We start from the raw sequence: 19,939 nt of genomic DNA on the forward strand, positions 1-19,939 counted from the left end.
GCCATGGAAACGCATCCCTCGCCATAAACCAGGATGTCGCTGTAGCTCCAATGGACACGGTCCGGTCGTCCCACAATCTTCACTTGTATATCACCTCTCTCCATGCCCATGCCCATGACAGCTCTACGTCAAAGCTGACATCTCACCATATGCCGTTTCCATGGAACATCCATGGACAACATCGTGTTTTATGGCGAGGGATACGCATCCCTTGCCATAAAACACGATGTTGTCCATGGATGTTGTCGTAACGCCTATGAAAAGGGTCAAAACAGCACCAGACTTCAGATATTGGTTAACGGTCCAGCCCTCAACAGCTCTACGTCAATTATGGGGTGTCCTCATATGCCGTTTCCATGGCGGCTTAATTTGACTCAACACGGGAAACCTCACCCGGCCCGGACACGGAAAGGATTGACAGATTGATAGCTCTTTCTCGTATCCCTCGCCATAAAAGACGATGTCGCTATAACTCCTATGAACATTTTCAAAAAGTTCTCAAAAACAGTCCCTCCGTGAAGACATCTATGGGACAGTTTTGAGATTTCTTCAAATGCCGTTAATGCTCACCCTGAAACACGGTTTTCTCATAACTTCAGTGAAAATGCTCCAAACGGCCCAAAACTTCACAGGCTTAGTAACGATGCAGCCATCAACGCATCTAAACGTATTATGGGATGTCATCAAATGCCGTTGGCATGGGAAGGTAGTCTCATTGAGATTAGGAACTATTTTTCAATAAAAAAAGACAAGACTTGTGTACAAAAAATTAACTACATGTAATTAACATGTTCTTCCGTTGAAACATGTATCGAGTCACAGTGACGCGTCCTAAAACCCGGAAGTAAACTCCTTCCGGTTCCTTCGACAAAAACCAATGCAATTTCATAATCATAAATCTATCGATAAGATTTAGGATTAGAAAATTATAAAACTAGGGTAGACATGTGGATATTATCCGGCTGAATAAAACTTGATCTGTCTCTTCAATTTGTGTCAACCACAGACCTTATTTCGAGCTATTTCCCCAAATCCTATGGAGAAATTGCATTGGTTTTTGTCGAAGGAACCGGTAGTGGTCGAATGCTAACTTACTTCCGGGTTTTAGGACGCGTCACTATGGCTCTGACTGCAAGGGAGAAGATGTGGATTCATTCAAACCTTTATTAAACCTTTTGGATACTTGGATACATTGCAACTCTATACAATTAAATATTGAAATATCTTTTGTACAGTTTTTTGCTGAAAATACAAATATATTCAACAGATCGACTAGTGGAAAAGTCGAACAACAATGTTTACGTTTTCTTCCACATTGTGAGCAAAGACTGTTTTCTTTCATCTTTAATAAAATACAGAAAGGTTGACACTATAGGGAGCAGTTCACGGACAGGCTGATTACATGTGATAGTTATCTATAAACTAAAGAGCAGCTCAGGAATCAAAAGTCCACCTGTGTCACTTATCTTCTCCACACATTTTGTCCACACACTCTTCATGACATGATTATCTTCAATTGTGCTTTACTCATCTGTGGATGACTTCTGATGAACTCTGAGAAACTTGAGTCAAACTTTGAGCAACATTTAATAAAATGATTTCTGATTAAATGAACCCAGCAAGAATAATTGTTTCCCCTTCTAAAACCTGGGTGTCTTGCAGTATAAGGACACAATACAACTGGACATAGTTTAAAGTACATATCTTGACATAAACACAAACAAACACTGAAAATGGCTCATTTTGATGTGAAGAAACCCAACCCGGTTTTAAGCAGGGAAATCTGTAATGGACGGGTAATGCTTCTTATTTTAGGCGTTTTACTTTTCCTGACTCCACTTTCTCAAGATTTGCTCTGCTGCATCCAGGGTGGCTTCCTCCTGTTAGACAGAAACGAGGACGTGTTAGTCAAAGAGCGAGACAGGAGAAGAATTACATTCATTTCAGGTATTTAGGTTACATTTACCTTGACGAAACAGAATCTGACGTATTTGTCAAACTCCTTTCCGTGCTCTGGGCTGTAGAAAGCGGAGACAGGGATTGTTGCTAAACCCTGCAGGACAAATTAAAATCATACAGTCAAAGCACCACATATTCAGCACAATATCCTAAATGCATCATACAAATACTATACAAAAACACTAATCCAATCCTTATTCTTTCAAAACAAAATCCCAAACTTGTGTTATAGCTTCCAAAAATGAGTTGAAATAAAATCCACAACATAAATCAGCAAACTATTCGATGTACATCATCAGAGAACTAGAGTAATGTCAGACAAACATGCTTTTAAAAACAGACAATAACACTGTAACAGCTTTAAGAGGGAATGCATTAATCCGAGATAAATAAAAAAGTATGAATAAAATGCTTATAATTTACCTTCTCTTTAGTTAGCCACTTTACAAATCTGTAGTCATAGGATTCATCCTTAGTGCTGTCATCATTAAAGTCCACCTCTGTGAAAAAGAAAGAGGTCAACTTAAGTCAGGCAGCCCTAATGAAAGAAGAGACGTTACATGTTACTTCAGTTGAAGCAGTGCTGGATGTCTGTCCTCCACTCACTGACGGAGGAGATGTCTGCGATCATGAAGTACCCCCCCTCCGGCATGATGGGCTGCAGACCCACGCTCTGCAGGCAGGAGGCCAGCTTCCCCCTGCGGTGGTGCAGCATGGCAGGCAGCTGCTGGAAGTAGCTCTCCGGAGAGCCAAACAGTTCGTACTCCCTCTCAAATCCACGAGCTACTGCCCCCTGGAGAAGAAGAGGAGAAGAAAAGAGCAGAACGGGATAAAAGATTAGTTTCCATGGTGCATATAGGACACATCTTTTTAGTAAACATCTCTTTAAATCAATCAATCAAAAAAACTTTAATAAGATAATCATAAATCACAATAAATAGGATACATTCATTCATTGATTTAAATTGTATTTCTTCTTGAAATGCTTGTTTGTTTTTTTAATCGTATCTATTTTTCCCAAACTACACAGATTTTTCAAGGCCCTCATCCAGCGACTATCCCGATAATGTAAATTGACCACAATCACCTTATTGTGAGTGTTTTTATCTCAATCAATAATAAGATACTCGTCCATCCCTATCCTGAACTATCTCCTTAATTGCCCACCAATGCTGAACAATCCGTAAGTACAGAACCCACATTTCTAACCGTATGTGGGGCCTCTTCTGAATCCAAGTTGTATTTTTACAAATGTTTATAAATGCTCCAGGCATTATGTAATTATGTACCTGAGCGGCTGTAGGACAGTGGTACACACAGTTCTGGAAGATGGTTTTCATGTGTTTGATGATATGCCCCGAGCTGATGACCCAGCCAACCTGAGAGGAAAAATAAGTTATGATAACACTGTGTGACTAAAAGAAGAACGTGTGTTTTCGTTTCCATTTGTGAATCCACTGAGAAATGTCAATGAGGTATTCCTGGGCCCTTACACTTTATTTAATAAAAATCGGAACAGCGTTTTTTTCTTAATGCGGCTGACAAACAAAAAAAAACATATCTTCCTTTATAGATTATTAAATAATTCAATATTTTAAAGGGATTACCTTCCAGCCAGTAGCACTGAAGGTTTTTCCTCCACTGCCGATGGTGATGGTTCGTTCCCACATGCCGGGAAGGCTGGCTGTCAATAACATAGTTAATACAAATAATAATGCAGCGTTATGCTTTGTGTGCATTTTGTTAGCTTCTGACTGTATCTCACCTATCTTTACGTGCTTGCTTCCATCATAAGTCAGCCACTCGTACACCTCGTCACTGATGCACAGAACGTCATGTTTGATGCACAGATCAGCGATCATTTGGAGCTCTTCAGTCTTGTAAACCTGTAATGTGTTTATTATGCAAAAGATCACATTTTATTTTTGTTCAGCTGGCTTTAATTCTTTGATTCAGACAGTACACATGTAAATGTCATGCCTTGCCCAGTGGGTTGTTGGGAGTGTTGATGACAATGGCTTTTGTGTGTGGAGTGAATTTACTGGCCAGCTCCTCAGCAGAGAGAGTCCAATCCGCACTGGACAGGCTTCCTTCCGCTTTCTGAAAATTAACAAAATAAAATGTATTACATTTTTTTTGCAAATACACAAAGGCACAAACCCAATGTGGTTAAGGCTCAGAGACAGGATGGTATGTACAATTGTTGGTTTTAAGTACGCTTTTAGTTGATATCTAATAGTTCCATACTTATGTCCTGCGCTAATGCATCTCTTTGCAACAATTATTAAAAGTTTTTAAAAAAGCCATTGACCAAGAGGATTTTACATTCTTTAGTGCGTGATTTCAACTTCTCCCAGGGTGTTTCCTTACAGTGTCAAATAATCAATGTAATCCTTTCACTCAAAGCAGGATCATGAACAACATTTAAACAAGGTTGATGATTAAGCTAGTGTAATATAGCTTAATCATTATTTCCACAGATTTCATGTGTTTTTAATGCACCACCTTAATGTCTCCGTGTAATGTTCACATGCCAGAATGAACACCATTGGGGCGTCCCCATGTAACCCAGTGTTTAACGTCACATTTTTAAGAAATAAAGGCAAGTCTCTAAAGTAAAGTCTTAAGCAAAAACTTAAGAGATGGTGCACATAAAAGGACTCCAAACGTGGGCGAGGTTGCCTGTGACTATTTTGACAAAAGGAATAAAGCACCCACCGGCCTCAGAGGAACATACACTTGCTTTCCCCCGACCATCTTCACCATCGGCTGGTAGCAGTCGAAGAACGGCTCAACAATAATAACCTGAAACACAAATCTTTGTCAGTTTTTTATCAACAGTGAAACACACATAATCTACTGTGAGAAAGAAAACACATGTGGCTAATGGCATTAGTTTTTCTTTAACTGTAAGCATCTTTTAACCTGTGCTAATTAGGGCTGCTGCCTGGGACAACATTACGACTTGGGTTGAAATTCATCCCCATCATTTTGATATTGTGCAATCTGTACATGTATGGCAGCCATTCCATTCCAGTGTCTGTTGAATTCCAACACAGTGAAATGTTGTCGGTAGTTTATAGAATATAATAAAAAATTCTTAATTTTACTCAAATACATACCGGTACCTATAAATAGTAAAACAAGAGAAACTTCAGAGTTGTATACTATATTACTAAATATCAGATAAAATATCTACTAAAAGGTACATTATGGGGTGTTCATTCAATGTTTTGTGCAGCCTCTAAATGTTTGTTGCCAAATGTGTATAATTATGTCCCTTTTCTGCCAATTAAAAAGGAGAAATACAGCAAAGACTCTTTAATAAGTAAAGCACATGGGCAAACTTTGTTCCAGTGTTGTAGTTTTCCTACCTCATCCCCTTCATCGATGAGAGCTTGGAACGCACAGAAGAGAGCCTGATAAGCTCCCACTGTGACCAGCACGTCTTCCAGAGGATCGATCTCATGTCCCGTAACCCTACTGAAGAATGTAGCCAGACTTTTCACAAGACGAGGATGTCCCTGAGGAGAACAAAAACATGACTTTAATATCAGTGAAGTAAACTCAAGAACCATTTTCTGGTTTTGACAGAAAGGTAAAGTGTTCTTGGTGTGTGTTTGATCGTACAAACGCTCGGGTGTACTGGTGCATCTGCGGTCCTCCGTTCACAGCATTACAAAAAGCCTCCTGGACGAATTTGGGAGGGGAGAAGTCAGGAAAGCCCTGACCGAGGTTCACTGCTTTGTAATCTGCTGCCAGCTGAGTGAATTCAACCCTGTTAGCGTGAAGGATAACACACAGTGGTGTAGTGAATGAAATGATCGATTCAATCAAATACCTCAGGTATATGACCACCAATCATGTCTTAGTTATATCATGTTCTCTGCCTTTTGAGCTACCTGCAGCCATTTTAGATTATTGATCCAAGATTGTGTTGGTCATAGAAGCATGTTAACAAAGCATTACACATAAATACAAAATAGAATAAAATAGAAAATAAACATAAACAGAAAATTGTATGTACAGAATTATACCGATGAAGTCTCTCAATCAAATATACAATATAAATAAACAAAATGTAAACAAAGGATACTTATTTCATTACAATATTAAAGGTCCCTTGTCATGCTTTTCTGGTTATTACCCATCTCCTTGTGTGTTACATTACATGTTACTTGTACCACCAATCATGTCTTTTATCCAAAGCGACTTACACACTCAATACTGTGGGCAATCCCCACAGGAGCAATTTGGGTTGAAGTGTCTTGCCCAAGGACACAACGACATGCTGACTGCAGTGGGGTTGGAACCTGTGACCCCCTAATCCGAACACCAACGCTCTATCCACTGCGCCACACGCCTCCAGTGTTATGAAGGTTTTTCTGCATGTAAACGGTCTGCAGAGTCACAAACCCTCAAAGTACACCCTGTAGCGAGTAAAACTCTAACACAGAAAAAAGACCAGTCTATGCTGCCCCAGAACGCCCAAATGGACCAATCCGCGGAGCACCTCACACACCAGGATCCCTTGGCTAACTAACAGCGAGTCCCCATTGACTTGCATAGAGCTCCCTGGTTGGTAATAGACGAGTTGGGATCACGGAGAAATGCTCTCTGCAGACCTATTCTCACAGCGTTATAAACCTTTCTCTTACTCAATATCAAGCCACACTCATTGTTTTTACTTCGGCTGTGAGTGTTGGGGGGCGGGGGGACGGGGGGGGAGGAGCTCCAACCAGCCGGTTAGGACAGAGAGTGAATACACATACTATACAGAGACGCTGTATGAGAAATCAATGTGAGTTTGGAAAATTGCACAATTTAAATCTATTCTAGTAGATCTCAACAATGGAATTATGATCAGTAGAAATGGCCATGACATGGAACCTTTAAACAATAAATGTACCAAAAAGTAAGTAAAAAAATAATAACAAATGCTTGATAATGTTTTTTTGTTGTAAAAATTCATTTGTATCTGGGTTAAAATATTGACTCAGTTCCTAAAAGTGCAAACAATGTGGATTTTTGTAATCGTTTTGGTTTCACTTTAGGTTAAAAAATATATTTTTATTATCTGATTTCTGATATGTCAAATAATAATCTGTATTAATGAATTCTCTCTTTTTGAATGATTATTTTGTATTGCACTTTGGAAGACACCCCAGTTATCAGCTGCTACTGCTTAACTCAATATTACACCACAGGTTTGTGTCCCATGTTTGAATGCATGGAACCATAAATGTGTTAATCATTTCTAAAGGACTTGAACCAGGCTGTCACTATTAACACTCCCATGCTCCACCAATAACATTATATATATTATATTTGTAAGTTATTATGGTCAAACCACGCGATAACGGTTTGGTTTATAGTCTTTCTGAGCAGGGATTTGTATTCATTATTCAAATGAAAACCCATTATAACTTACCAAACGTTTTTATCGACGCCTTCTGTTCTTCGTGCATGAATCCTTCGTGACATGATGATCTGTAATAAAGGGACATTTATCATTCGCTTTGTGCACCTGAAACTGAACATGTCTTTAACTGAACTGGAACAGACAACTAGAAAATAATCCAATGCATTAACACGGGTTTCCAAATGAGCACATTCTCCCTGTGGACATTTACTTTTAAGCGAAATAACTTACTAGTAAGCGGGAGAAGAAGTTAAATAATGACCTCCCCCGCCTCCTTATGTTTTCATTTCTACTTCCTGGATGGGCGGGGCGAGACGTCAACTAGCAGTAACCCGGATGCAACTCCAGCGTGTGCACAGTAATGGCAGACGCCACAATGTAACATTTAAAAATATTTAAAATCTAAGATGAAAAAAATAAAATAAGCAGATAGAATGTATATATATATATATATATATAGAAATAATACATATATATTGTTTGTGCAAAAAGGTGCATTAATTGACTCTGAATGTAATAATTTTAATTGATTTAACCCATGTATTTATTAGACTGTTCTTAATTACTTACAAATGTATGCATTTTCAATATTTTGTATTGGTCGTTGAATTTTTCTTTAATGCTGCTGCCAAAAAGACAAAAGAGGAACAGTTTTGATTTATTTTCAGTAATAATAGTTTTCTTTTCCCAAAAAATATATACCGATCTTTGAGGATAGAAGAATAAATTCTCATCTGAATAAAAGTAAAAAAACATATCTTCCAAAATGTCAAGCTACTAAAAAATACCAGCAGGTTTGATATTGAGCAACAAGAAAAAAACAATTCTAAAATGTTTTCATTCATGTCCATCTTGTGAAGATCACATTTTATTGACCACAACACACATCACATTACCTTTACAGGAATGAAGGAAGAATACATTTTTATATCATGTCAATAAATCGTACGGCTATAGAAAGAGATGTACTTATTTAAACCTATGTCGTGATGAAACAGCACGCTGCCGCTCATTTCAAGTCCTCCGGCAGCACCCTGCCTCTCTTCCTCAATCTGTCCTTCGTCTTCTCTGTTTTGGCCTTCTTCTGTTTCTGGATGTTCTTCCGTCTCTTGTCCTGCCGTTTCTGCATCTTCCCCACGACGTTCTCGCTTCGATCGCCCCAGTCCTTCTTTATCTTGGCGCCCCTCTTCTCCTTCTTCTTTAGCGAGGAGCGCAGCATGTCCTCGTCGTCCTTAATTTTGAGTCCTTCGGCCTTGTAGAGCACGTTGGTCCACTTGATCTTGTTCTCCATTTCTTTGGCCTTGTCCTCGTCCTTTTCCCTCAGCTCGCTCACTTTTGCTTTTTGAGCCTGGACACGGCCAAGCAGCTGCTTGTAGTTTTTCCCCAGCAGGGGAGTTATCTGGCCCTTCACGCTCTGCTTCTTCTGCTTCTTCTTCTGTATTTTGTCCACGTACTCCGCCTCCACCGTCTCCACCTTGTTGAAGACGAGGGCCGTTACATCTCTTTTGTTCGCAGCGGGGGCGGGCTCAGGTTCTTTCTTGATCTCCACTGGCACATCTTGGCTATTCTCTTCAGCCAGTTTCTTCTTCAGGATAAACTCTTTCCTCTTCCTCTTCTTGCGCTCCCGTTCTATCTTTCGTTTTGCTCGCTTTGCCAGCACGGCCTCAGAGAGTGCGTTCTTCGGGGTTCCCTGATAAGAAAAAAGTGCAACTTGTTTGTCAGACATACATTTCTCTTAAGCGTCCAGTGCTGTACTAGCATTACATTTTGAGCTACTTTTACAAAAGCTTTTACATTTGTTGCTACTGTATACAGTGTATCTGATAGTTGGAGTTACTTAACATATTAAGAATTGACATTAAAACTTGTGAAAAACCTCAAAAATATGATACTGTGCTCAAAAACGAACTATCAGACATGAATATGGAAGTCCTACTTACTTACAAGAGGCCAATAATATGATATAAGAATATCTGAGAAGAATCATTCGGACTTAACTACTTTTACTTTAAGTACACTTGGCTTTGAATACTTTTGTCATCTTAAACAAGTGAAATCCTGCAAAATGACACGATGTTTATACAGAGCCGTATTGCTACTTTCAATTGAGTTAAAGATATAATCATTTCTTCTGTCATCCACATGTTGAACTGAACAGCACCAACTATAAAACTAGTGAGAATATGGAAAGAGGAACATGCACACATTGTGAATAGATCTCTGGCCAGATGGGCACATAACGGCATCGGCTTGAGCGGTAAAAGTTGAATCAACTGTTCAATAATCATCTTTTAGGTAAATACTGACTTGTTTACAGGTTTTAATAGCATGGCTGCAGTTGAGTTTACCGTCTCAGCTAAAGTCACATCATATTAGATCAGTGTTTCTCCAACTTTTTCATACCAAGGACCACTTAACCAATACAAAAACACTCACGGACCACCTAACTCCACAAATATCCAAAAACACATCGTTTTACTAGAACAGATTACAAATCACCTGAAAATGATACAAACAAGTGGCAACACGTGTGACGTAGGTGTTGCGCTGGGCTATATCATGCAATCGAAACTTAAGCTCGCTCCATTGCGGAGATATTCCAGCGAGAGTGTGGAAGACTTACATTTTTTTATTTTTTTTTATTTTACCAATATACTCACGGACCACTAGGGGCTAATCACGGACCACCAGTGGTCCGCGGACCACACTTTGAGAAGCACTATTAGATAAATGCTAATGAGTAATGTCATTCAAATCTTGAATAAATAAATCATCTTTAAATCTGCATACCTGTCCTCTGGACTCCTCGATTTTTTCATGAAGTCTCTTGCGTAAAACATCGACGGTGGAGAAGTTGGACGGTACCTTTCCTCCTTTAAGAGAAAACAAAATATGTGACTAAGAATTTTGAAATAACAAAAAGTAACAGAGTAATGGATTCACTTGCGGTACCTTTAGGCGCTGGTTTTGTTGATCCGTTTATTTGAGTTTTTGGCTGTTTTGCGGCGGGGGGGCCTTTCTGAGCAGCCACTGAAGGAGAGGGCTTTTTGGGGGATTTGGGATGAGGCTTCTTCACATCTTTAAAACTCTTCTTCTTCTTTGGAGGACCAGTCTCGCTTTTACCCTTGAAAGGAGCTACACAGAGATAAAACATGCATTAATGATCACATGTATTCAACATGATGTCAGCTGGACTGCCACAGCTCTGGAGATTCTTACATGAACAGACTAGGAGCTTCAACATGCTTAGGCATTGCACTGAAACTGAACAAGTCAGAAGCTTTTCTGTGAACCAAAAGGAAATAAGTAATATTTATCTTAATTCCCTATTCTCTAAATAAAAGAAAAATATCAAAGTCAGCTGATTTAGTGGCGGAAACTTAGTTTCAGAAAGTCATCAATCTAGCTGTAGCATTTTACATGATATTATCTAAGAGATTTTGTATGATGTTTAAAAAATGCTTTCAGTTGTGCACTACAACTAATTCCTTAAAGTCCTATTCATATTCTGAATACATGACAACCAATGGAAAGCAGCAACAAAAATGCATTTATGAAGCAAAGAAAGGAGAATGCAGTGTTGTGCTTGGTAAATGACCAAAATGTTATAATCATTTCAAAAACAGTAGTCTATTTATTTAGTAGAAATACTTCAATTGCCTTTACTGTAAATATCATCATGGAATCAAAAGGGACAAACAATGTCAACAGAATTGTAACAAATTAATAACATTAAAACAATAAGCTAAAGGGCATGTTCTCACTATTATACCATTAGCATTTTTGCTGTGTTATTTATTTCCCTGATTTGCAGCAGAGTGCTTTTTCTCTCATAAAAACATCAAAAAGCATTACATTTATGGATTAAAATAAATAAGCATTCAACAATAGAACTCCATTCGTTGTTCTCCACACAGTGCAGTGCCTCCTCTGGTCACATGCAGTAATAACCGCATGTTTAATGACACTTTATAAGCCATTTTCTACCACCAATAACACATACACTATAAACCGCCCATAATAAATACAGCTAACTTATAGGCAAGTATTATATCCACGTTATTTTGTAAATACGGTAAAACGTTACCAAACGCTCTCTTCTTCGGCTCCTGCTCTTGCTGAAAAAACACTTTCTTCGCAAACCTCTGCATGTACGAGTCTTTAGCGGCGAGGTCCATCATGATGGAAGAACCGTGGAGCTGTCTGAGATGATCCAAGCAGAAAGAATACAAACAGAGTTTCTTCTCAGAAAATATCAACACATTTCTGAAACATGTGGTCAAGACGCCGGGGCGGAGCGTCACAACCCGGAAGGGGTAACACCATAAGCGGTCCCCCTTCTGATCATTATGTAGGATAGCTGTTATGTAGTCGGACCATTTTAAAACATATTTGCATTAGTATTTCACTGAGAATGGCTTCTTTAAAATCAGCACTTTTTTATTCCAACAGGGTCTTAACGACCCTGAAGAACAAGGTAAGTTATTTTGTTTAATTGCCAGTTTTTCATTATAAAGAACCTTCACTGTGTTGTTGTGAATGTCACTTTCCAGTGGTTGCAGATTGTATTCCTCTTCTGTTATTTATTTCAGACACATGTTATTTATGTCAAGAGGACTCTCCTCCTGCCCAGACTGCCTCTCTTCAAACGTGCAGAAGGTAATTTATTTGAACATTTCCGCACAGAACTACATCTTCAAAAAACTGCACAGCATCTCCACTCTAAATGACTAATTATGTGACGGTAATGTCAATATGTTTGTGTTGTGAATTTGTTTTGTATTCTTCTCTATATTTATGTTTCAATCTTTTGTTTGCAATACCTACTCAGTGCATATGTACCAGTATACCAGAACGAATTGCTTGTTTGTAAACCTGACTGATAATCTTACTAGAAGCCAGTTTCTTAAAAAAAATATTGCACACATTTAAAAAAATAAAATGTATAATACTAATCTAGACAAAGCAAAGAAAAAATCATACAATAAATGAATAAAATAATAATATATGAGTCATACATAAAGATTGAAACCATTTTGTACAATGTCTTGGTTTAGTTTTTTGTTCAGCTTTTTTCTCCTTGTCTAAAGCTGGATTTGTATTGATGTGTAAGTAAACTGAGAGCCGGTAACATGAAAAGTGTAGACGATAAGTTTGGATTCTAATGCTTAAAGTGAATAACCTCCTGATGGTACGTCTCTTTTTATATTTGTGAGCAAAGCGTATGGGGTACCATCCCTATATTCTTTGAGAGTAAATGTTTTACACATATACTTTACCTTCTTCACTTCCTGTCCTGCATGTTGTGAACAGGCAGGCTGATCACCTTCGGGCGCCAGTCGTCCTCCACAGCAGCCGAGGCTCAGAGAGGAGAAGACTCCTTACTCAAATGGCTCCTGCTGCTCATCCCTGCCACCACCTTCGGCCTTGGTACATGGCAGGTCTGTCTTTATATTTATTTTGTGTCATAGCACTGTTTCAAATAATGCTGATTTGGTTTGCTGTCGTTGGATGGACTCTGATATTTGTGTTTCTGTGAAGATGAAACGGCGTCAGTGGAAGATGCAGCTGATCGCTGACCTGAACCGACTCACGACTGCTGAGCCCATCCCTCTGCCTCTGGAGTAAGATCAGTTTAGAGGCAAACACCCACACACTATTAGTTTATAAATCCATACTTTTACTTTGATCTGGACAGTTTTTCTTTTTTTGTTTTGTTTTTCAGTATAACCACCTTTTACAATTCAGAAAAATGTAAGCACTCAGACTATAAGGAGCATAATCAATCCAAACACTAACAGAAGAATCCTTTTTTCCTCATTGCGAGCGGCAAGAACACAACATTATTTTATAGAAAAAGTGATTACAAAAGCACACATCTCCAATTGTCATACTGTGAACAATAAAGTGATAAAATGCACTTTAAACCATTTTCTGGACAATTGAAGCCTTAATCAGGGAGATAGATTTAAAAATGTGAGTGTTGATGAAATGTGTTAATGGACTGCATGGAGGATTCAAACCTGTGTCCGCCACAGCAGGGACTAAAGCCCTGAACAGCACTTTAACAACTTAACCAATAACTACAATCCCTCCTCTTATAACTGAGGGTACGACATGTCCTTGTATCCCCCCAATTCTTCGAATTCTTACCTGTATGAAGTTTACACTTAGTATTTTTCCTCCCTGGGTCTTAGTCCTCATGAGCTGCAGAGCCTGGAGTACAGACGGGTGAAAGTGCGAGGACAGTTCGACCACTCCCAGGAGCTGTACGTCCTCCCCCGCTCCCCTGTGGACCCCGAGAAGGAGGCCCGGGAGGCGGGCACGCTGTCCTCCAGTGGAGAGACCGGCGCTAATGTGGTCACCCCCTTCTACTGCACCGACCTCGGGTAATAAACACTGTGAAGGGAAAATAATAACTGCATAGTCTTAAATCCAAAACTCACTGCTCCATTCTCCTGCAGCATCACCATCCTGGTGAACAGAGGCTACGTGCCAAAGAGGAAGATCAGACCAGAGAGCAGGATGAAGGGCCAGGTGAGGGCTTCACATGATTTTACATGATTTAGTGGGAATGCTGATACAGCATTTCAACTAAATGTTATTCTACGGACGAAAAGTTTATTAATATTCCGCCGACTTATTTTGCCGCGCTTCTTCTCCCGCATTGAACATCGCAGAAACTCTGTTCAAACATCAAAACGTTCAGCTCGGTCGGGAATCGATGGCTATTACTTTTCTCATTCATAACTTTCATAATTCCAGAAATACATCCCATAATACATCAAATTTTGAATGGAGGAAATCTTCAGACTTCAACTAATCTTCATGCGAATTCAACTGTTAACTGTTCATTCATACTTTCACTCAGAAACCTCATTCCAACTTTAAAATGTTACACATCTTTCTGACATTATTCATGTAAATCTGATTCTTACTTTTAGAGATATATATATAACATTGTTCAGACCTTGTTAAAGAGGTTTTCTTCAGATTTTAACATTGACTAGAGTGTGTGATGTCACAGCTAGAGGGTAGGAAATCTTGAGATTTGCTTTCATATATTTTTTTCAAACTGCCATAATTCCCAAACCCTACATTCCTGAGACATAATTTTTCATGACAAACGTAGGAAAACATCTCGTAGCTTGAAAAATGACATAATTAAGCAAAAAATAATTAAACAAAATGCCTCTTGAGGGCATGAAGTGACAAAAACCTTCAACATGCCTCCATTAAAGCCCATTGTAATTTCAGGCAGATATTTCCCACGGTAGCAGCCGCACACCTTTAGTTAAACTGCCAAAAAGGCCACATTATTAACCCGAAAGTACACAAAAATTACACTTCAGATACTCAACCTCCTTGACATGCTTCACGTTTTGAAATTTCACAGATATCTCTTACGGTTCTTCCACAAAACGTTCACATGTAGGAGGTTTATCTCTCATTCAGAACAATGGAAACCTGTGATCTCTGCACACCTCGTTAGTTCAAATATAAACAACTGTGTAATGGAACACGATGATCTCATAACTCCAACTGAGATGCTCAGAGCAGCAGACTTCAGATAATGCTTAATGGTCCTGCCCTCAACAGCTCTACGTCAATTATGGGGTGTCATCATCATATGCTGAAGAGAGAGAGTAATGTAATAAAACACGGTTTTCTCATAACTTCAGTAAAAATGCTCCAAATGGCCTAAAACTTCACAGGTTTGGTAACGATGCAGCCATCAACTGCAGGCAGTTTGCTTTTCAGCCCAACGGTATACTGTTTTTCTCAGACGCGGAGGGATACTGACTTGTTGTGAAAAGTAACTTACAATTCTACCCGTGGTATACGCTCAGTATATCACGGCTAAGAACCAATCGGATTTCTTGATTTGACTTGTCCGTTTTATAATGTTTTTTAACGGACGTTGTCTGATTATATAATCATATGCGCGTGCCGCTAGTGTCTGTTGATCTCCAGATTAACAGCAGCATGAGAATAGGCTCCGGTAGAAATTGCCGGGATTAGCGTTTTTACCCCCTTAATGTCTGACCAATGGTTGAACAGCATTTCTGTGCACATGACTTGTGTTTAAAGTTTATAGTCCGTTTGAGCTTTGCCCGTGTGAACGCAAACCGAACCTTCTGAAAAATGAAACAATGTAACAAACTGTGGTCTGGTGCGCACCAGAAAACGGACTATTAGGTGTGAATGCACTCTAGTTTCAAACAATACATTACATTACATTTAGCTGACGCTTTTATCCAAAGCGACTTAGTCAAAGTGCATTCGACCAAGAAGATACAAACTAGAAGAAAACAGAATCGTATAAGTAGCCTACATCAGGTGTCATAGACAGTGGCGGAGCCAGGACATTTTCAGTGGGGTGGCCAGGATGGAACCAGTTATCATTTTGGGGTGGCATTGAAATCACTATTATATGAACATACAAAAATACATCTCACTAGAAAATAAGGGGTTATTTAAGGCACCTACAACACACCTCTACATTATTTGGGATTAAGTGGTGGAATAGATCAAATAATATTCAGTATATCTAACTATTTTTTTCGTATTCCCACAGGCAAAGTATCAACGAAGCTTACATTATACAAATGTAGTGCAATATACAGACTGTTTGGCTTATGGTGATCAGCAGTCCTATGAGCTCATTCTCTCAGTGTATCATCAGGAATACAGAGACATACACACATCATTTAAATAAGAGTTTTTAAATTAAATGATAGGTTAAGAATAAACATCTTAAAGTAAATAACAATAAACAATAACCCTTAACCCTGTAAGGCCCCCGGTTGTAATTTTACAACATTACTTGAAGCTATCCTAAAAAAGTCAGTAAATGTTTTGTTTTTTTAAAAGACTACGGCCGATTCCCAAACCGCCCCCTACACCCTACCTCTCAGTTTGCGCGTTCACGCGGAGGGTCCACCATATTGAGGGCTATTCCAAAGCAACGAGTGTGGAGCGGTGTGGAGGGGGAGTGGGCTATCAAGCCCTCAAACAGCGAGTCAGCAGCGGGGCTGATTTGAGACCGGTCTCTACCTGACCGGAGTCACGCTGTGTGTGTCCGTCAGGAAACAAGCTGTTAACAAGTAGTTCCAGCAAACACCCACTGATAAACTGCGATGTTAACAACCTCATGATAGCCTCATATGTTTTAACTTAGGATCATACCTGTGTTTAGTCTAGAAAAAGGTAAATGTGTGCATTTATTATAAAGTTGTGTATAGCTATTTACAGACTGTTGCAAAAACTAAGAAGCTTATAAACATCAGGTTTAAAACTAAAAGAGCTTTACAAAAAAGTAACACAATGAAATATGTTTGGAGTTTTATTTGAGTTATTAATTTACATTTTTTTGTCAAAGAGATGCTGATTTGAAACCGTTGTTTCATACAGTTACGGCATTTCCTGTTTCTGCCGGAGAGAGGGGAGGCCGTCCCAAAGCTTGCCAATGTATTTACTCCCTCCATCTGACAGGAGGGAGCCTCGTTGAGCTGCGAAAGTGGCTACAGACGGAGTTCACTCCGTCACGGAGGGGTAGGGTCGAGGGAGTGGGCCTACATTTACATAGTCAAAGGGTCCTTTTGTTCAGCCTCAAAATGCTATTGGGTAGTAAATGTATTTATAGGTCCTCCTGCCCTCTGGCCATACACGCCAAGAATTTTGGGCCCCATGAAAATATATCACATTGGGCCCCACCACAAGGCCCAGGCCACGCCAACCAAGCACAATTGCTGTAACCACACCTCCAGAACCCAACCGACTCATTTATGCTTTAAATAACTCTACCTGTACAGGCTTGCATCTATCTTGTAGTCCAATACTAACTGCACAATATTTACTGACACTGAGCGGTGAACATATAGCACTTATGGGGGGACAGGGCTGCTAAGTCTAGAGATGGATCTGTTGGTCCTGGCACCAGGGGGAGGGACAACTGATTTAGTATGAATAGCTGCTAAAAATGTACCTGCATTTATTAAATGTCAGCTAAAAGAGGAGTGAAATTAAAAACCTGTATAGATATTAACAGTACTTAATGTCAGCTTCGTAAAAAAAAAAACATACAAATTATTATTTACAATACGCTTAGCTAACAGACACATTTCCACCACTCATGGACCACACCCACCTTTTCTTTGAAAAACTGGGTGACATACTGTCGCCCTTTAGTCCCTCTCTTGTCTTTCTCTCCTTTCTTTTCTCTTTTGAAAGCCTGACTTTGTTAGTCGTTGAGACATGGTTCACACGTAAGTACTAGCATCCCTGCTCTCATGCTCTCACTCTCTGCTAGAAAATGCTGGCGTTGCTGCACCGCGTTTGGAGGCAGGACCAAACCATTACATGTAAATAGAGGGGGGTGTTCAGAGGCTTTGGATAATTAACTTTTGGAAGAAAATAAGTTAAATGAATTGTAAGTTTAGTGAGTACATTATCAATATAACGTCCTATTAATGTTAATTCTTGATGAAAGGTTACTTAAACATTTTTTTCTTAATGTTCTAAAATTGTTTGGGCCCCCGTGGTGTGTGGGGGTGCCACTCCCAGCCACCCCCCAGCTCCGCCACTGGTCATAGAGCCAAAACATTTCAAGTGCTACTCAACTGGATTTAGATAAGCCAGTCCTTTGTTAGTATATAAGTGCTTTGATAGTAATTGTATTGCTCGAAGTGGAGTCAATACATTCATATAGCTCTCTTCTGTAGCAAGACAATTGGCTAGTGCCGTAATTGATTCACAGTACAAGTAATAGTGCAAGTAATAGTAGTGATGGGATTTAAAACCAACCTCACATTTGATATACTTACACTTATTAAAACAGAATGTAATGACTGTTCTGTGCAGGTGGAGGGGGAGGTGGAGGTGGTCGGGGTCGTGAGACTGACGGAGATTCGTAAACCCTTCGTACCAAGCAACGACGTGCAGAGGAACCAATGGCACTACCGCGACCTGGAGGCCATGGGCGGGGTCACCGGGGCCGAGCCCGTCTTCATCGATGCATCCTTCGGTAAGAACTACTAAGACCAGGATGCACTTTGACTCAATTAGATTATATTAAATATACGGGTGGTTATTAACTTGGACGTTATTATACCACAGAATAGAGATTTTTTAAACCTGATTGCTTAAATAAATGTAAATATTCATTTATCATGCAGAGAGCACTATACCTGGTGGACCAATAGGAGGACAGACCAGAATTACACTGAGGAACGAACACATGCAGTACATAGTAACATGGTAGGTCCTAAATCCTGTCTCTAAAGCTACTGTACTGTAAATAATCCTGTTTACTGAGTTTGGTCTATTTTTCCTCTTAGGTACGGCTTGTGTGCAGCGACCTCCTACATGTGGTTTGCAAAGTTCATCAAGAAACTGTGATTAAATGCAGTGATTGCAAAGCACATTTCTGATGTACTTGATGTGTACTGTATCAGCTGAAGCCCACTGCATAGACTTGCTGATGGATTTGTAAATAGTTGTGTATTATTCTCCTGAAACATAAGAGATAAGAGAATAAATTCAAATCTAAGTGATCTCTTGCATTCTTCATGTTAACAACTTGTTTTCATTAACTGATGGAGACGCTCAAAGTTTAATATTCCTTAAAATAGAACACATTTTCTGCAGTAGTTTTAAAGTTAACAGGAGAGATGATATTCACAAATCCAACGACAATTAGAAAACAGCTGGTGGCCTCACATTCAACAGGACATCTTAGATCAGTGGTTCTCAACTGGTCAGGCCTCGGGACCAACTTTTTCCTTTGTCAATAGATCACGACCCGAAATGTCGAACCACTCAAATCTATTCAACAAAAATTGTGCTGTAATATATACGCTTTTCGGCATACAATATTAAAGTGAAGTACAGTGCATCCCTTATATCCCTTCACAGAACTAAAGTATGTTTAAAAAAAGGTTTAATGAGATGATGGAATCAAAGCTGAACTGGATAACATAAAAAGGCACACATGCTGAAAACCCATCCCCAGAAGGGGGGTCTGGGGGGATTCTCCCCTGGAGATTTTTTAAAATACTAACATATAAACTACACATTCTGGTACACTCTGAGAAGAAAATAAATTGATCTATTACTACCCGACATATTAATAATATTTGAATATTTGTCACTTTGTTCTGACAGCTTGCTGCTCCTCACAGAGAGAAGAGCAAAGGGGAGGTAGTCTGTGTGACTCACTTTAAATTTTGGGTAAGGGTAGATAGCTCCAATTGTTCTGTGACCTGTAAATTATCAAACCGAGGGTCATATTTCATGATGTGTTCATTTGTATCTGAAGTTGTACCCATGGATGTATAAAGAGTAGTTCTACCGCAAAGTTATTCTCCGTGGGGACTTCCGGCAAAAATCTTGATTCTGATTGGCCAGAAGACTGAAAAACCTTCAGCAAAGATGTTTCATTGAGAAGATGATCACTACGTTACAGACGTTTTCAAAACCGTTTATGGTCTCCGGTACTTCCAGTCCAACGCCTACTGCATGCACAGCGTTAGAAAATCGGGCCTTTAAAAAAAACAA

The 19,939-nt window shown here is 39.4% G+C and overlaps 3 protein-coding genes across 4 annotated transcripts; 1 reads left to right on the forward strand and 2 right to left on the reverse strand.

The window, feature by feature from the left end:
• Positions 1 to 1,150: 1,150 nt before the first annotated feature.
• Positions 1,151 to 7,711, reverse strand: kyat1 (kynurenine aminotransferase 1). Of its 2 annotated transcripts, XM_079658255.1 has the most exons (13): positions 7,613 to 7,711; positions 7,391 to 7,449; positions 5,590 to 5,737; positions 5,334 to 5,483; positions 4,678 to 4,764; positions 3,940 to 4,059; positions 3,725 to 3,845; positions 3,567 to 3,643; positions 3,249 to 3,338; positions 2,566 to 2,752; positions 2,383 to 2,459; positions 1,967 to 2,053; positions 1,151 to 1,880 (listed from the first exon to the last, which is right to left on the reverse strand). In XM_079658255.1, exons 2-13 carry the CDS (start codon positions 7,441 to 7,443, stop codon positions 1,821 to 1,823), a joined length of 1,257 nt encoding a protein of 418 aa, XP_079514381.1. In that variant the 5' UTR covers positions 7,444 to 7,449; positions 7,613 to 7,711; the 3' UTR covers positions 1,151 to 1,820. The 2 variants fall into 2 exon arrangements, with proteins under 2 accessions (XP_079514381.1, XP_079514380.1); XM_079658254.1 differs by lacking the exon at positions 7,613 to 7,711 and having other exon boundaries at positions 7,391 to 7,606.
• A 502-nt stretch (positions 7,712 to 8,213) lies between these two features.
• surf6 (surfeit 6) lies at positions 8,214 to 11,603 on the reverse strand. Its single transcript, XM_079658635.1, has 4 exons — positions 11,469 to 11,603; positions 10,334 to 10,516; positions 10,172 to 10,254; positions 8,214 to 9,071 (listed from the first exon to the last, which is right to left on the reverse strand). The coding sequence occupies exons 1-4, from the start codon at positions 11,560 to 11,562 to the stop codon at positions 8,391 to 8,393; spliced, it is 1,041 nt and encodes a 346-aa protein (XP_079514761.1). The 5' UTR covers positions 11,563 to 11,603; the 3' UTR covers positions 8,214 to 8,390.
• A 56-nt stretch (positions 11,604 to 11,659) lies between these two features.
• On the forward strand, positions 11,660 to 18,936 carry surf1 (SURF1 cytochrome c oxidase assembly factor). The gene is made up of 9 exons (XM_079658634.1): positions 11,660 to 11,858; positions 11,974 to 12,040; positions 12,695 to 12,822; positions 12,923 to 13,005; positions 13,579 to 13,770; positions 13,846 to 13,918; positions 18,245 to 18,407; positions 18,559 to 18,640; positions 18,721 to 18,936. Exons 1-9 carry the CDS (start codon positions 11,796 to 11,798, stop codon positions 18,779 to 18,781), a joined length of 912 nt encoding a protein of 303 aa, XP_079514760.1. The 5' UTR covers positions 11,660 to 11,795; the 3' UTR covers positions 18,782 to 18,936.
• Positions 18,937 to 19,939: the final 1,003 nt, after the last annotated feature.

Source organism: Notothenia rossii (genome assembly GCF_949606895.1).
Source record: "Notothenia rossii genome assembly, chromosome: 11".
In the NCBI taxonomy this organism is placed as follows: domain Eukaryota; kingdom Metazoa; phylum Chordata; class Actinopteri; order Perciformes; family Nototheniidae; genus Notothenia; species Notothenia rossii.

Bases quoted from the DNA above. Each gene is read 5' to 3' on its own strand.
- surf1 (XM_079658634.1), top strand. From the start codon at position 11,796: ATGGCTTCTTTAAAATCAGCACTTTTTTATTCCAACAGGGTCTTAACG. The intron at 12,041-12,694 runs GTAATTTATTTG...TGTTGTGAACAG, and splicing joins TCTCTTCAAACGTGCAGAAG to GCAGGCTGATCACCTTCGGG. The intron at 18,641-18,720 runs GTAGGTCCTAAA...TTTTCCTCTTAG, and splicing joins ATGCAGTACATAGTAACATG to GTACGGCTTGTGTGCAGCGA.
- kyat1 (XM_079658254.1), bottom strand. From the start codon at position 7,500: ATGTTCAGTTTCAGGTGCACAAAGCGAATGATAAATGTCCCTTTATTA. The intron at 2,753-3,248 runs GTACATAATTAC...CTTCTTCTCCAG, and splicing joins ACTGTCCTACAGCCGCTCAG to GGGGCAGTAGCTCGTGGATT. The intron at 1,881-1,966 runs GTAAATGTAACC...TCTGTCTAACAG, and splicing joins TCAGATTCTGTTTCGTCAAG to GAGGAAGCCACCCTGGATGC.
- surf6 (XM_079658635.1), bottom strand. From the start codon at position 11,562: ATGATGGACCTCGCCGCTAAAGACTCGTACATGCAGAGGTTTGCGAAG. The intron at 10,255-10,333 runs GTACCGCAAGTG...TTTCTCTTAAAG, and splicing joins AACAAAACCAGCGCCTAAAG to GAGGAAAGGTACCGTCCAAC. The intron at 9,072-10,171 runs GTATGCAGATTT...TTTTCTTATCAG, and splicing joins TCGAGGAGTCCAGAGGACAG to GGAACCCCGAAGAACGCACT.